At 41.8% G+C, this 18,249-nt stretch overlaps 1 protein-coding gene across 27 annotated transcripts in view; it reads right to left on the minus strand.

The window, feature by feature from the left end:
- Window positions 1-18,249, minus strand: part of SCRIB (scribble planar cell polarity protein) — a 1,329,907-nt gene that overhangs the window by 954,197 nt on the left and 357,461 nt on the right. For all 27 annotated transcript variants that reach the window (XR_011278687.1, XM_069621824.1, XM_069621823.1 and 24 more), the window contains exons 7-9: window positions 2,726-2,800; window positions 2,309-2,453; window positions 1,931-2,049 (exon numbers count right to left, since the gene is read on the minus strand). Coding sequence is in view for 26 of the 27 variants with exons in the window: in XM_069621824.1 (XP_069477925.1) it covers window positions 1,931-2,049; window positions 2,309-2,453; window positions 2,726-2,800 (339 nt within the window). In the remaining variant the exon portion in view is untranslated. The remainder of the gene's footprint in view (window positions 1-1,930; window positions 2,050-2,308; window positions 2,454-2,725; window positions 2,801-18,249) is intronic.

Genomic DNA, 18,249 nt, shown 5'->3' on the forward strand with positions numbered 1-18,249 from the left:
TGCATTCTTTCCGGGAAGGGAGGGAGGAATGTTTGACCTGTACCATACTAAGATTTTACAAATGCATAGGATTTGGCATTACACATCTATCCAGCTAATAGTTCATTGTGCTTTATATGTTAAACAATAACTACCTTTTTCAGTGCCTGCCCATGTCTGTATTTGTGATTATATTTGCATAAAAGAACCTTCCCAGTGCCCCTGCTTCCCTAATCCATTGTAGCGCCTAAAAGAAGTAAAAAGAAGTCTTGCCTAATTCTAAAGCACTTGGGGGTGCGGGAAGATGCTAGTTCCTTCCCAACACTAAGCAACCCTGAACTCAGATGGTACAGTTTTATACTAAGAGTGGAGTCGTGTACTGCCTCAGTTGAATGGTTTTACTAAGCCCTTAGTTGGACATCAGAAAAACTGTACTAACAGCGAGTATTTCTCATCTGGTGCCCAACTGCTTTTAGGTATAGTTATGCCTATTCGTTTGTGATAACTGAGGCGTTGTGTTGCTGTTACAACCCTTTTTAGTGCTACATGTTATTTCGCTCCAGTATTTTAACTGTATGACTATGCCTTTTAACCTGATGACTGTCAAAGTTTTTGGTATTGCTTTGTGGTGAAGTAGGAAGGCGGGTTCTATCAATCCAACATTCTAAAAAGTCTGCAATTTACAAAACGGCTAGCATTTGTTTTTAAAAGTGCGCTGGGAAACTAAATACATATGTAATTTGCTTTTGAACACGGAATAATTTGCAGTTTTTTTCAATCTAAACCTTATCAAGAAATGCTAATGATCTAGTAATGTTTCCAGGTATTATTTAAGGTTGACATCAAAGGGGTTCATGGGACAAGAGCATAGTACTGTTTATTTGGCCTATGTTACATGTACTAGAGACAAAAAGGAAAGTGTTTTGTATTGAAGATTAGCGTTCTGCACATAAAAGGTGGAGTTTGTAATTCTTTAATGCAAATATTAATTGAACCTACAATTTAAATACATGTTTTCTGTACCCCAGTCTGGTTCTTGGCTCACTGTTGGCACAGGGGGAGGGATCTATGTGGCTCTCTACAAGTCAACCAATGTTTTGTGTGTCATCTTAATTGGGGCGGGGGGGTAAGTAACGCCCCAGGTTGAGTGGTCTCAATTTATCGATACACTACCATCAGCAGCTGCTTTTAGCTCCTGCTCATATCTTAATTTCGATCCCTATATCTGATGTACAAGGTTTAATTTTTAAGAGTGTTTGCTACACCTACCAACTAATGGACTCCATAGGGTCTCTCTTCGAGTGCTTCAGTCCCTATTTGGCACAGAAAGTACTGAAACAACTTGACTTGTGTCCAAGCTCAAAGCAAATATACAATACTTTGATTCAATGGCGGTGAAGAAAAATGTTCAAATACTTTAGTTCAGACCCCATCTACATAATGTTTGTTAATACGTGTGGGGCGACGACTAGGCACCCCCTAGCCCCATCAGAAAACACTATTTTCATGGTAGTCACTATTCTTACAATGGGACTTTTTTTTTCCACCGCTCAAAAGTCAGCGCCCCTGAAAACGTGGTTTAAAAGACTCATTTGAAACGCTGCCTTTTGGTCAAATCGACCACTTACATGCACACATAAAATGTTGGGGCCTGGAAGTATTGAGGCACAGGATAGGGGTGATGGGGTGTGGGGGAACACCGCCCTTATCAATAATAGTCAAATTCAGGTCAGCCAAAAGTACACAAACGAGCAGCAGACTTTACAATGAAAGTCTTTCAAATCATGTAGAATTTAATCTATTTACATGTAAACCCAAATATCCATCATGTATGTTTACAGAGGCTACAATGCAACAAATCTGGGTGTATCTATCAGGGGGCTCAGAGAGAAAGATGAGGATAGTTTGACAATTCTGAACTCCCGCAAGATTAAGCAAAGTCAAGTCTTACCGTGAGCAGGTTCTCTGTAAGGATGAGCTCTGTCAGGTTCTCACAATCCCCAATGAATTCAGTCAGCAGCCCAATTCGATTTTGGTCGACCTTCAAAATTGAAAGCTGCTTTAACTGACCTGGTGTTAAAAAAAGTATATATACTGATGGGGACAGAGTGCAGAAGAGTATCCACAGAAAACATAACGCAAAACGTCTCCACACAGAAAATCATAATCCAGCACACAACTCCAGATTAGACTGGACTACAAAAAGAGTCCATCACACTGAAGCAACATTGGCAAATTACAGCCAAGAGACCAATCCAGCAACAATCTAAAAACAAAGCAGAACACAGGGACAGTGTTGCACATAGAACACAACGATGGACTTCCTCACCAATGCCATCAGGAATGTTTTCCAATACATTTTGTGATAGCAGCAGGTCAGTCAAAGCCACAAGGCCACTTATTTCAGCAGGCAGATGTTCCAGTTTGTTCTCGGACACATCGAGGCAAACCAAACGCCGAAGGTTACCAAGCTCCTGTGAATAGTCAAGGAAAGAAATAAAGGGTTAGAAATGGGTGTTAACTGTGTGGAAACATTCACACATCGGTCAGACTATTATTAAGGAAAATCTGTAATCACACAAACCTTGGTTGATAATCAAAGCCTACACTGCACCGTTTACTTGCGCAGCTCGCATTTTGTGCAATCTATTGTTTTCCCCACACCGCCCCCACCAAATACTGTGTGTCATCAGCTAGTGGTCAAATGAAATATCAGATCTATTGTTGCTACAAGAGCAATACTCACAGGTGGTAGTGCTGAGAGTTGGTTTCTGTCCAGCCACAGTTCACGAAGGTTGGGCAGTGCTCCCAAGGTGTCTGGCTGAACCGCAAGAAAATAAAACTGTGTGAGGCACTTATCCAAGCAGTAGAATAGCTACTGCAGATCTTCAAAATGCACATGTCATGGTTTACCCAAACATTTTCAGTAGCACTTAAAGTCAATTTGTATTTAAAAGCAACCTCATATTGAAGGATTGCAAAAACAATGTGTTAGGAAAGATTGTTTTTTGAATTTTTTTATTTATGTGTTTTGGTTTATTTTAAACCTTTACAAAATACAAAACCATTTCACATCAAGATAAGTCCTTAAACAGAGAATATTTACCTAAAAAATATTAAAACTGGTTATAGAAAAGAATTACACAATTTAAAACAATCACCTTTTCATGTTATATGTTTAGAAATTTGCCTTCTAACATACATCACCTCTATGGGCTATTTCAACATAGAATGTATAGCAAGACTCAGAAATAACAACGTTATATTAAATCACAGATTTTAAGAGCGCAGTAACTCATCTTTAAGGCATTCACGTTGCCATGTCTCATCTGAAACCACAGCAACTCTCTATTAACAAAATGTAAATGATCAACACATTGTTCAAAATATAGGATACATTGGTTCAATAGCGCTGGACAGATTAGTAGTAAATGCTGTAATGTCTTTTCTATCCCTTCAAATCTACAAAATCTGCATCATCTCCATTCATCTTTTAACATATTCCACCTTTTTGAAATATAATTTATTTTTAAAACTTCAAATCTAAATCTCATAAAGACATTGCGTGAATCTCGAGAAGGATATTTCTCCAAGTAGGTTTCAAATGTAAGGTAACATTTTCAAAAGAAAATACATTTGGTTTCATGTTTTTGATTGCATTACTGCCAATACCGTCTGTTGCCAGTCGTCGGCTTTTAAGATTTTTCACTTTCAGTGGGTTCAACTTCAATATGTCTATTGATCAACCCAGTTCAAGATAATTTAACATTGTCTCGTTTTGTTGGTTACGGTAGGAATTATTGATGTCATTTCCTACAGTTGTAGGAAACATCAGAGGGATTAAACATTTTCTCCATAAACATAGCTTTTTCCACTTTACAATCGATTTCCAAGATTGCAAGCCTAATTCATATCTAAGTGCGTCAATTGATACACTTTTAGGTAGAAAAAATAGCATCCCTTTCCATATAAAGAATTCTAGATATTTCAAGTATTCAGTATCCTCTAAATCATGAAACTCCATTCCATACATCAGGCCAGCGATTCCTTTCATAGAATAAAAGTGTTTGGGTCGAACCAGGGTATATTTACAAAACTTGTTTTCTAGTTTCCGCATTTGTCGCAGCACACCCTCAGCTTTCGTTTTTAATTGATTTTTTATAATAACAGTTGAGCCAGTTCCTGAGAAGTAGTATCCTAGATATTTGAAAAAACCATGAGATGCTTTTTCCTTCAACTTGCCATGTGAAGTTTAGCCATTTCTTTTTAGGTTTGCCTAAACATAGGATGGTTGTTTTAGCCACATTTATTTCTAGATGCAATTCTGATACAAACATAAATGCATTGATCATCCTTTGTAGACCCACTTTAGTACAATCTAGCAACAAAACGTCATCAGCATATGCTAACCATTCAATAGATGTCTTGCCTAACTTGGGTGCAATCAAACCTTTGTTCTTTAGCGCCTTGTCAGCACCACAAACATAGATTGAATAGCGTGGCAGCATGCAACCTTGGAGCAAACCATTTTGGTTGCGAATCTCTGATGTGAGTTGCCCTTCAGAATTCAACCTTACTTTTATTTTCATCTCAGAATAGAACTCAATCATTCCCAAAAGGTGGTTGGGCATCTTCAGATCTTTTAATTTAGACCATAAAGTTGACCTATCACCAAGGTCAAACATCTTACTCAAGTCCATTGCTGCTACAAATATAGGATTTCCATTTTTCATTAGGGCTTTAGTTAGTAGGCTTTTCAGAATTAACCCCCCCACAATCCGTGCCTATTTTTTTAAAACCAATTTGTTTGGAATTAAGAATTTTATTACGATTGATCCATTCTTGCATTTCTTCCAAAACAATCAATGCAAAGATTTTTGATTCTGGGTCTGTAATTGCAATCGGTCTATAGCTTTCTGGCATCAGTCTCGAACCTTTTTTAAATACAGGTAGAACTAGTGCAAGTCTCCACGACTCAGGTATGGTTTTTCTCAGCATGATGTCTAAATATAGCATATGCAGAACTTTTGACCATAAAAGGATGTCAGATTTCAATATTAGGTTAGAGAAATTATTTGGCCCCGGTGCCCCAGAGTTTTTGGATTTTCCTATAATACGAGAAATATTGGATATGGAATTATCCAAAGACCATTTACAGATTTTATGATCATCATCTATACTGGTACCATCAGTACAGTCATACATTTTTAGAAAGTGTTTGCATCATCTTCTTTCGCAGATTTGGGTATAGTGCCGATCTTTTTGGGTTAAATCTATGTTGTTAATAATTTGCCAAAAATTAGAAATACCTTTGCCTTTAATAGCATTGACCATTTTCTCACCATCTTTCTGTGCTGTTAAACACTTGTAACCAATTACCCAATTTTTGTAGTGTTTGACTTTTTTAATCCGAATGGTTGTCTCATTACTAAAATCCTTTTCTTTTAAAATCATACGAATGTCATTCCTCATTTTCAGTTTACAATTAGATACTTCAATATCAAACTGATGCTCATGCCTTACCTTACTATTCCTTACAAAGTTATTACCATCCACCACATTCTTTCTAGTATCCTTTATATATTTTGTAAAAGTATCCGTACCTAAATTCTACAAACGTTCTTCGCAGGACATATGATTAAAGTCTCGTACTAAAACCGATGTAAATTTCTTAGTTTTCGCATAGGTACATCGTATTCCATTTCCTTTAGCATTTACAATCAGACCTTCAGTATATCTAGAAATTTGTTCATTTAGACATGTAAACATTAGATAAATATCAAGAAAATTGTGATCTCTGGTAGGCATATCTATGACTAAGATCTGACATTTATTTATCAAGACCATTGGTCACAATCATGTAGTCTAAAATTGAAGAACAGCCTCTAGCAGCCCATGTATCACAATGATTCTTCATTTTTAACAGTCCCAAAATCTCTATGAAATTGCACCATATCGCTCCTTTAAGTTTTGAGCTGTCCGACCCTACTTCATAGTCAGTATTCGAGGTTTCCTGAGATTATAAATTTGTCTAGCTCTACTTGACTGATGTTACAATTTGCATTAATATCATCTGCTATAATTACAAGACCATTCATGTGTATCATACGCCATTCATCAATTTTCATACTCAAATTGATCAATTCGCTTCTAAGCTGTGTCTTTGTATATTTCAACGGATTCCAATATACATTCACAATGTATATGTAGATTCTCTTATCAAGTATAATCTCATAGAACATCGCCAAAAAGGAGTTCAGACTGGACCACTGATCGGTTATCACTGCATGCAAGGCATGCTTGCATGATATTATCAAGCCTCCCATTTGTCGTCCTCTGAGGCCTTTGGTGGCTGATAACTGTACAATTTCAAATCCTTCCCATACCAACACATCAATTGCCCAGGTCATCATACAATTGTAGTACATCTGTCACTTATACATTTTGGGTTAGGTGAAGGTAGCCTCTTGAATTCCAAGTAGCAAAAGTAATGTTACGTACACAGCTAAAGGGGCTTTCATAGTTCTTTCAAAGTATTAATGGATTCCTTTAATGACAACGCAAACCACCTCCATTCTTGTTTATCACTGTTGGCAGCAGTCGTAATATCTAAATTGTTGTTAGATGTATCTAATCTATTACATTCAGGTATGTTATTCATAGAGTAATTTATATTTTCAATCTTGCTTGGCATTTCATATTGCATAATATCAAAGCCTCTACGTTGCAGGGATTCCGCCTCTTTAAGCAGTATTCCTCTTACCAGCGGGGATGTAATTACTAGGCGTACATAGTCCATCCTCTTTGTGTTAGGAAAGATTGTATGCAGTATCCTCTGGGAGACTGCACCAGCCTTGTCCTCTTGGCAATTGTTTACCCAACCTTTGGTAGAAGAACGTACTACACAAGTTGGTAGAGTGACTGAGCAGCCAGGCTCATCTCAAGAGGGGTCAATGTGAGCTGTACGGTTATCACACAGATTCAGTGACAAGTATCCAAATAAACACGTACACTCAAGTTATTTGTTTAATCAAGAAACCTTAACAGTCAGTTTGAATAAGCCTTCTTCAGAAGGGAGCAATATGTAACAAAAATATAATTCAAAATACACACTCCGTTTCTTTAAATCAGTAAATACCCATTTGGGATGGCACACAGATTCTTCCTACAACCTGAGGTGACTTAATTAACTAGGACACTGTGGAAATTAATGTATCACTAGTACATTTAGAGCAATACTGAGGTTAGTGTCAAAAGTAGTTGAGGGAATAAAACAATGGTTAACTAATATTCTTAAGCAGGTAAGTACTTTTTGAACCCTCCAATGCAAAGTAATGTATCCCTTTTCTGGGGGAAAGGCAAAGCATAAAGCCAGAGGTAAGAAAAGTCTTTCAGGAGCCAGGACAGCCAATGTTGAGCAAACGTCTAGGTGACCTGAAGCACTTCTTGCAGGTAAGGTAAAAAGTCTTGCAATATTTTTTAAAAGTTTTTGTATAAAAATGAAATTACTGTAGGGCCACAAGCTGGGAGGCTTGGGAGGGGCAAAGCTGCAAGCAACTCTGCAAGGGCAACCAAGACAAGTCTCAAATGAGAACTAACAAGGCTATACAACAAGAGGCAAGTCCCCATCTTTTTACAGTACCTTTGGTTAGAAGAAATTAGTTCCAGCTGACTTCTGTTCCTGTGTAAGTCTGCGGATCCTGTTCCTGGGCCTCAGTTGTGCGGACAAGGAGGACGACGTCTGGGGACTCCTGCACTACGAAGGGAAGGTTGGCGGCAGCAATTGGCAAACATCAGATCAGCGGCACTTCGCGGTTTCAGCTTCTCATGACCACCGCAAATAGCACCATCGCGGTTCTCGGATACCTTAATGGACTTTGCTCGCATCTGGGGTCCAGCACTCTGTTCAGGTGGCTCAGGCTTGGTCAGTCCTACTTCATGGGAGTCCAGAGGATCTTCCCGGAGCTCGGGTCTGACTTAAAGACACTCACTCGATTCTGGTGTTCCTCTCCCTGGCAATAGGTTCCTGCAGCAGTAGTGGAAGTACAGCCAGCTCCGAGAGGATTTCCAGATGAGCTCGTCTTGGGGTTGATTGGTCCCACCAACCCAAGGGGAGAAGTTGTCCGTTGCAGGCTTCTCTAGTCGAGGCGAATTCGGAGTTTCAGCACTGAAGCAGGGCTTCACTGGGCAAACCAACCGTCCAGGAGTTGCAGCAGGCGTCTCTTCCAAGTTCTTCTTCGGATTCCTTCGTCCAGTGGTAGACTGCCTTCCAAGCAAAAGACCTCGCCTTTTATGCAGGTTTCTCCCATTCATTCGTAGCCTAGCTTCCAATCACACAGCAGGATGGCTGTCCTCCAAGGAAAGTCAGCCAGTTAATCACCTTTGGGTGCATTATTGTAACCAATGGGATTAAAACACAAAGGTTCGGGCATCTCCCTCGCTTCCTGCCCTACCAGACACACTGAAGCTAGAGCGGCAAGCTTCACCGGTGTATCCCGCCAGTAAATCTCAATGACCTTTCCCAACAAGAAATGGCAAAAAAAGAAGACCATGGCCATTTTGGCAAAATGGGCACCTAAGAGTGCTTCACTGCAGCTGCAATTGCAGCCTGTGGTAGAAATACTCAATGGTAGTCAAAAGTAAACCACTGCCGCCAGCCATTAATTGTAGAAAGGGTAACATAAAAATGGTATATGAGAAACTAAACAAAGGGGATACTAAGTAACCCCTTCAGCACCCTATTGTAAGATAGTGTGTGTTGGGTCTCGAAATTTACAAAATGTAAGTAAAGTCAATTTCTCTTCAATGCTCTTGGAAAAAGTAGTTTAGCCAAGACAAGGTATTTAAAACTTTGGGGAATCTGAAAGACTTTCCTGTACCACTGCACTGGAGTTGCTGTGTGTCACAATGTAAAAAGATGCCTATGGAGTTTTGTCAGACTCCAAAACCAAGAGAGACAGAGTTCCAATTAAACATAAATGCATGATAGTGTGGGAAAAAGAGCTCACTCTCTCAAGGATAGAAATTAAAAGTCCTAGAGTCCAGCAAAAGAGCTGGGGGTCTCGAAGGTAGAAGGGAATTAGCACATTTTCTCAGAGTTTTCCCTTCCAGAAAACACATCTTGTAATACTCCACGACTTCCACTAGATGTCAGACTATGCAGTCCATGTGATCTAAGCAGATCCACAAGCTCCAGAAATATTTTTTATACAACTATATGTGTAAGTGCTTCTTTGTTGTGCCTGTCTAGCTAAGATTCAGAGTACTTACCTACAGCTCACATCTAGCTCTTAAGATAAGCCTGACTGCTCCGCCACTCTACCAAGGTACTGAGCTAGTGCAGACTGATACTAAGAGTTGGTGATCTACAAACCACTGGGATAGCTTATAAAATCTTACTGCCAGTAGGACTTTAGGAAAACTCCAACACACAGTAATCACAAGATACTTAAGGTAAGTAAATACCTAAGCCAGCGCAGTACCTCAGCACAGAAGAAGATTTTGAAGCAGGACTTCAGGATCTACTGCCAAAAACCTGGTCGTTGAATTCCTTCACTTAGAAGATAGGACACTGGAAGGACTTTTGAAGCAAGCATCACAGGGAAGGCTCTAGTAAAGGTTTTCCTTGCAGCTGGATGCAGCGGTGTGGATTTGGCAATTTATTCAGGAGCACAGAAAACAGAATATCGCTGGTCGGATTCTCATAGTTTGCAAGGTCCAGCACTTTGGTGAGGGGACTTTTCGGACTGGAACTGTGCCTCTGGCGATCCAGCAGAATGACCGAAGTTTTTGCGGGATTCGGAAGACCGTGCACCGCACAATGGCACGAGGTCCCAGGGTATTGCAGTACCGCTAGGTCGCAGCATGGCATGGGGTGGCTCAAAATGCAGGTCTTCTTCAGTTTAGTGGGTCTCACTGTGTCGGTGTCGTCGTTTCAGGAGTCCCCAGGGCGATTGGAAGGAAGGGTAACAGCGGGCTCTCCGGTTACTGGAAATCTTCTCAGCTGCAAATTCATCTTAATCTTCCTCTTCGGTTTTGGTTCCAGTGGTCGAACTACCTCTTCAGCTTCCAGGATCAGACTTTTATGCAGAAAGCCAGCCAATCTAACAGCCTTGCAACATTCAAACTTGGGGGTTGGAAGTCCTTTCAGGACAGACCACCTTCCAGTTTGAACTTGATTCTTGCAGTCAGGCTGGAAGACGAAGGGCTGCAGAGGTTTGGACTCCTTCCTCGCTTCCTACCTTCACAGATACTCTGGAGACTGGGCGGGGAGTCCACAGGACTCCTGACGAAGAAAGTTAAAACAAAGGAATTTCCCACCCTGGATGTCAGGAGAAGGAACAAGAAATGACAAGGAACGCTGAAATGGCGAAAAAAAAGAAAGAGGGCCATTTTGGAAAAATGGTGCACCGAAATGAAAAAAAGGTTCACCACCACCAGCCGTTAAAGGAAAGTTTGTCCCGGTATCATAATTGCTACATTTAAAATGAGAAAGGGGATAATCAGTATCTCCCTTAGCACTCCACATAAGGTGGAGTGTGCTGGTTTCACCTAATAAAATGTAAAAGGGATCCAAAGATCCTATCTACCCTTGGGAAGAACAAGTTACTTATCAACTGGTAACATTCTTTCTACTGGATTTTCATCCAACATATTCCACATCTTTGACATGTAATGTCCACAGCTGAGTACTTCAGAAACTTTTTCGTCAGAGGGCGTCCTGCGTCAATGGCGTCGGGTCGATGTCCCTCGAAGGCCTCCATCGAGGGCGAGGTCACCGGATGTTATAAATAGAACGCACAGCGCCCGTAGCCTCAGTTTATGTGCCCCCCCCCATAACGTGTGATTATCTGACAAGTGGGCCACAGTGAGGAGCTTTTCAAGGTGTACAGTTGTACAGATTGAGGACTTCTCCCCCCCCCTCCCTGTTTGATGAACAGGGACAAGCTAATTCTTGGCCAACGCTCTGGGTAGTGTGGATGAGCAACAAGCAACAATGAGCAACAAGGCTTAGTTAGACGTACAAGGGTGGTTAAGGGCTCAGTTAAGGACACACATAGCACTAATTAATTCAGGTTGGGCAGAACGTATAGAAATACAGTTATTTAGGCCTTTGACAACTCTTCGCAATGAAAAACCACAAGTAACAAAACATTCACTACAACTATATACAAATTCCAACTTTTTTTAACAGTGTTAGTGCTCTTAGCAGAGCACACCAAAGTGAATATGTATATATTCGAAGTTAATGTTGTTAATAAGCCGTGCTGCTGCTCATCCACACTACCCAGATAGTTTGGCAAGACTTCAGTGTTTGTCCCCTTTCTTCAAATCAGGGGGACGCCTCAGAATCTGTACACCTTAAGAAGCCCATCCCAAGCTAGATAAAAGTGACCTACTGCCCTTAAAGTCGAAGGTGCCAATACAGTTCTTTCCAGAAAACAAGGAGTCTTTTAAAGAGTCTGAACAAGAGTTGGCAAAGCCAACAAGCAGTTTGTAAGTGTTTCAAAGTAGTAATAGAATAATTTAAGAAAGGTTCTTAGCAGACCCTCTAACAATGCAACCATTTTAGGGGACAGTTGAAGACCATGCTGGTAGGCTGCAACAACAAGTGTCCATTTTGTAGGGGTGAAAAAAACGTCTTTTTAGCCAGGATTCGAGCCAGAGTCACCCCTAAGCCCACCAATGGTAAGGATCTGCACACTTGCAACAACCAATAGTTGTCCAATCAGGAATGACTATTTATTCACTCATGCCCCACACCCAGACACATGCACCACAGATGTGTAGCGGGACCAGAGACTCAGTGCCCACATCAGCAACAAACACATAGTGCTGCTTTACCCAGGAAACTTGGGAACTTTTCCTTGGGAAGAGCTTCCAATATAGGGCCAATACAGCCTGGGAGGGCAGAGAAAATGCCAAAATACAAGATGGGCAAAGGACATGTGAAAATATTGTGGCCATTTTAGAGTATATGGTACTCCAAAAGGCATTAAGTAGTCAAATGCAAAAGTGCACAAGGCAATTCAAAAATGCAGTTAGTAAAGCTCTCTTGGAACAACATATACTGTGTGGCATAGTGAGTGGGGTGTTGCGGGGGACACCCCCCGCAGCACACCAGCAAAATTTAAAAAAAATATATACTATAGAAAAAAAAAAGCAAAAACGGGGGGCTGCAGGGGTGTCCCCCGCAACATCCCGCTCACTATACTTTTACAGTATATTGAGTGGGGGTTGCAGGGGACACCCTTGCAGCCCCCGTAGTATGTAAATGTGTTCGCATTAAAAAGGTGCAAACTTTTGGTAGTTCGCACTTTTCTCATGCAAACATTCAGGCCGCTGCAAAATCAGCCGCGGCCGGATCACTTAGAATCGCACAATTCATCTTCCAATGCAGGGCAATGGGGCTTCTTTTGAATGACCACAGGCAAGACTCAAGGGATTTCTGTTGATTACTTTCAAATGTGTCTAAAGACAAGCTGGTGGCAGCAGTTACTATGTTGCTGTATTTTATTTTAGCTTTATCGTGTTTGGCTACTAACTGTGGCAAGTGACCTAACAAGCCCGTGCCACAAGGATTTTGCTTGTTCTTTTGGCCATTTCGTCTGTTGGCCTTCTTCCTGCCTTGCCAGGTCAGGCAATTCCTTTTGTGGTCATGCATTTCTCCGGGAAAGCCTTGGTTTTCGTGGGCCAGTGTAGGGCATGTATTATAATAATAATTTAGCATTTATATAGCGCTACGAACCCTCGAGCATCCGAGCGCTGCTTATTACTACTATTACCCACGGTGTGTGGTGCTCATTTATCGACCTCAGAAGGATGAAAGGATGAGTTTGGCCCTGTCAGGATTCTAACCTGCGTCAGCAGGCTCTGCACAGATGTCAAAGCGAGCACTCAACTGTATGCTGCAAGCCAGGAAGTGGGTTGGGACTGGCTGGTCCCAATACACAAACTGGTTTCTGTATGTATGGAGTGCATGCATGAGTTTCAGCAACCGTGGTCTCTGATTGAACCACTACTGGCGGGAGTGTGTGAGGGGGGGCAGATCTTCATTGGTTGGGTTGAGTTTCTGTGCTCACCATAAGAAAAGGAGTCCCGCAGCCATTACCTAGGGATCCTCAGAGGAGCCAAGTATCCTGCTTAGCCGTGAAAACTTCAGAAGACCAGTTGACCGTTCCTGAGACGGACCGTCTACCAACTTTTGCTGCAGTCCCATGAGACCCCTGTCTGGCTAGTGATCTTCATCTGTGCTTTGTCCATAGCAGTGGTGGGAACAACCATTCTTTACTTCTAGTGGTACTCAACAAGTTGGCGCCTTCGGAAGTGTCCCTGGACCATCCTGTGGACTGATTAGCTCCAGTGGGAGCTACCGTGGTGGAAGAGTTGTTGTTTCGGGTTTCCCAGCTCGGAACTGAAGGCAGTGTCAGCTAGTTCTTCAAGAGTTCTTCCTACAGAATTTCTGCATCCTTGCATTGACAGGACCCAAGATAGAGGACTGGCTTAGACCACAACATCAGTGTTCCCCTGCTGTCAGCATGCAAGAATGACCGTCTCCAAAACTGGTGTTCTCACACTCTGGTCAGCCGTCTGAAGAGTCCTGCATCGCTGCCTGCTGCATTGTTTGTCGAGAAGAGGTTGCACCAATCTCCAGCACCCGTCCGGAACTCTTCTTGCACCCGTAGCTAGTGGGCTTCTTAGTCTTGGACCAATGGCGCAAAGACAGACCTCGGGCGACTCTCCAGCGGCCTGCCAAGTCTGGAGGAATACAGGAGTATGGGTGGTAAGTTGTAGCAATACTTAACTGCCCATAAGATCCACCCTTGAAACTTTGAATAACTTTTGAAACTTTTAGAACTTTTTGGCAAAACCTGGTGCAAAAAGCCCCCTGAAAGCTGGGAACAGTCTTATTCACTAGAATACATCCTCTGACTTTTGGAACCGGTCTCACATCGCCGTCCTAACATTTTCCCACTCCCTAAAACCATTGTAAACTATGAAAACTTAAGGGCACAAGGCCCCATACAATTTAGGGATGGACACTTACAAGTAAGGCCTAATATTTCTGTGGATTGTTGGTGTAATCATTTACTTACCTTGTGTATATGTATTTTACCATTTAATATTGTGTGATATTACTACCTGCTATTAGTCATTTTTCATAGTGTGTTATTCGGTCATAAAGAGTATTTTTCAACCTATATACAGCAAGCATAACTCAGAACGTCACAAATTTTGTTCACGTATTCCCAGTACCAGCTGAATACGCAGGTTTGGGACTCGTGATACACAGTAATAAATAGTGCTGACATACCATAAGCTTCTTTAAGCTAATCTTCATGCTAACGCTCAACCAATACATACGGACACGTGACTCGCTCGCGGCGAGGTCACCTGATTCTACTAGTGCTATTTCTTTCTTGGGCCTCCAATCAGTACGTGCTCTCTACGACATGCCAGACTAGGGCAGGGTCACGGGACAGAGGCGCGCACCCGCAATGAGAGACTCTTAGTATACACAACATCTCTTTTCTGTTGAAGTACGTGATTTGCATTTGTACCATGACAGTAAATCATAACAAGTCCTTGTTTCTATTTATTCAAGAAACCGGCACTATGCTCATCTTATGAAGAAAACCGTGCTACATGCATACTTGCATGAATATATGATGGTAAACTGAGCGTTATTACTCTGGCCAAGTTTTTATGGACTTTTTATCACGCACACGGAGTGCTGCAGAATTCACTGGTTTGTGAACTACACATGCCCTCATTGAATTACACATTTGCCGTTTCAGAAATATTTCTATGGACATTATGTCACGTGTACGCGGTGCTCTTGAACTCACTGGTCTGTGAGCAATTCATTCCACATCGCATCACATTCGTTGTCATTCCATTGTGGCACTGGGAATAAAGGTTAGCATGGGAAATTCTATATTTTAGGGATACCATAGGTAATTAACTAAATATTGGCAACCCACTTCTCTTAATATTAGGTGCAGTCTCTCACAGGTGGTGTTTCTATTTCTATTAATCATAATGCATGTACCAATAACCCAACAGCCTATGCCATCATATAGGGCCAGTAGTCAATCAAGCATTTATTTTAGGGTTCTTCACAGCGCCATCATATTGGGTAATCACCAGACACCAAAACTGACATCTCACTAAGCCAGGACACACGCAAATTTTGGGTAAGGATGAATTATCTGTATGGCATATTTGCCACCTTACTATATACTGGCTCTCAATGCCCTGCATAGACTCATTTCGGCTTCTCTGGGCCTTCCTCTTTGTTAAAGATCATGATTTTGTCTTCAAGATCAATGAACCAATGGCTTTTTTTGTTCCTACACATGGTAACAAGCTATGTCAGTACTTTGGGTAACTTTCCGTCTCTGAGACTAATGTAACGGATTCACTCTGGTTTCTAGAATTAGGACTGTTTTGAGATAAAACTATTATTTAGTGGTGCAAATGGCATCTAATTGGAATGAGTAAAAGCAGGTCTGATTTCAATAAGCTAATGAGAAAGTGCAATTTCTGCTCATTTGTGTTGATAATATCTATTGAAGTTGTATTGACTTACAATTCTAATCCGTTTTTTCGGTTTCTCTCCTTGTTTGTTTCATTTTATTCCTCCTCCCTCCTTTTTTCCTTCCTGCTCCCCATCCCATCCCTCTCTCCATTTTATTTATTTTATTTAATTGTTGAATATTATTTGAATACTGGTTATACATTGTATTTTTGTTCATCCCATGGCTTATGTCAATGGTTATTTTTTGATTCTACATTCATATGGAAAAATGTTCGTTCTATTATTTGGCTCATAGATAACTCATTTTCTTCTGTGCCTTGAAAAAGACAGATAAGGTTGAAACACATTGTCTGCACTTTCACTTATATCCATGGAATAAACAGCTTTATTTGGCATATCAGTCATATGTCACTTATTTTGTATTACATTGTCACATGCCAGCACATGTATATGGAACCAATCTACATTTCTTCACTTTATCATAACTAGGCAGGGGGGGATCCTAGGGTTCCATATCTGCAGCAGATTAAGTACCTGACATTTTCATTATATTTCACAGCCACGGCACCCATATACCTGGTCACCGCAACTACTATTTATTACCATGCCAAGAAGGCCCACTTTCAGCTGCACCGGCTCTGAGGCATTCTCCCTTTCCTCACCTTCCCCCAGAAAATCAATGTCTCGAAAGCTTTAGTCCTCTCTAGGCTGGACTACTGCAACAGCCTATGCCTCAATCTGGCTAACTCCTCCCTTCTCCCCCTTCGATTAATCCAGATCAGGACTGCAAGATTTATCCTTGGCCCAAAGCATAGGGACCGCATCTCTCCCTAAAATCTCTCCACTGGCTCCCGGTTGCTACAAGGATCATGTTCAAAACCCTCTGCATCATCCACAAGGCTTTCCGGGGCCTGGGACCCTGCTACATCCAACTCTCTCTCCCCAACTACCTCCCTGCTAGAGCTCTTCACTTCTCTAGCTCCAACTCTCTGCAGATCAGATGCTTTTCCAAGCAGAGAGTGGGGGTAAATCTCTCCTCCTCTGGTGCTTCCCTCTGGAATGGTCTCCTTGCCCCTCTCAGTCTTGAGCCGTATCTCCTTTTCTCTCCTTCCTTCCTTCCTTCCTTCCTTCCTTCTCCCCTGCTAAGGTCCCTGTCTGCCTTTCAACTGGATGCCTGGTTCCTTCAGATTCTTACAGGGCACCAGCCCCCCCCCCCCTAGTCCAGTCTACCCCAGCCCTTGGTCTCACCTGACCCCCCCCCACCCCTCCTATCATCTTGCCCTCGCACTCTGGGCTCCCCCCCACTTGCCTGGCTGGGCCTGTGCCCCTGTAGCCCTTCAGCCCCTTACCCAGCACTTAGCTCTTGGACTTTCCTTCCCCTGCACTCTCGCTTTCCCCTGGCTCTTTCTACCTGGCCTCCTCTTGCACAAACTTTTCTCACAGGCCCTTCCCCCTGACCAGCAATCCCACCCTATCTCCCCTGCACTTGTTGTTACTGCACTAGCACGATCCGAATGTCACAAGGCCTAGCAGGACCATTTGTTTTGTCCTCATTGTGTCCCCACACCCCTTTGTCTCGTTGCGCCTCGGAACACATTGTGTATAGGCTCATTATATATAATAAATAAAAAGGCTTCACTTGCCTCCAAAAGTCAAGACAGGTACAAAACAGCAAAACGTTTTGGTATTCTTAGCGGTCCATGGAGGGAAAGCAGCAAAAAGAAAATCTTTCCTATCACTCACCAAAGTAAAAGCGTGTATATGCTTTCAATACAGAGGTCACGGTACTACTTCTCTGAACACAACCCAGTAGCAAAAGGTAGCTTACATTTTACCCCTCTCCGATAACTATGCCCCCTAACCCCTTTCATATCTACCCAACTGCCTGGATCATGGCGTAATTCCCAGAAGCAGAACTACATCTTTTGGCAGGCATCAGAAAATGCCACATTCTTAAAGGAAGCAAAGTGCAGCATGACATCACAATAGCCACATCCTTTTCATAACAAGCTATGTGCATACAACAGTCATGGAAAAGCTGGAGGACGCACAAAAAGCGACTTCCCTCTAATGTGGTGGAAGTTAGTACACCTTAGTGACAATTGGAAGAAATGTACAAAACTGTCATCAGGACATGTCATGCAAAGAGTTAACTCCACCATGAAGCAAGAAATGGATCGCCAAAACAAAAAACATCTCCCCGGAAAAAATCTTCATCCCACCATTAAAGAAAGCAGAGGCAAGATGGTTTACACCCCAACTTAATACAATGAAAAAAAATAAAACCGAAACTTGAACTAGAATGGAGGAAAAACTATGACCAAGCCGTAAGAATTATCATAAACAAATGCGACCATACAAAAAGTAAACTCTAAAAGCAAAAAGAAACACGACGACTGAATCACAAAAGCCACCCAGAAAGAACCATTCAACATCGTAAATGAGATGAGAAATCCCACTGGATACAAAAATACATTGGTACCTTCACAAAAACTGATGATCTTGCAGACCACTTAAATATATTCACCGATATACATCGGATCATAAAATGTAGATCAACCAGACCATGCACCATCCCCTTACCTATAATCACAGAACAAGCTGCAAAGCTTAGCCCAAACATTGAGAGAAATTCCTCAATCTAGTAAAACAAAGCGGCTCCCCCAATGGACCACTGCCCACCTGCCATCTATAAATTAATACTTACACAGGGCACACCATTGAAATGC

This window comes from Ambystoma mexicanum, chromosome 5q (genome assembly GCF_040938575.1).
Source record: "Ambystoma mexicanum isolate Mex_15411 chromosome 5q, UKY_AmexF1_1, whole genome shotgun sequence".
Lineage (NCBI taxonomy): Eukaryota > Metazoa > Chordata > Amphibia > Caudata > Ambystomatidae > Ambystoma > Ambystoma mexicanum.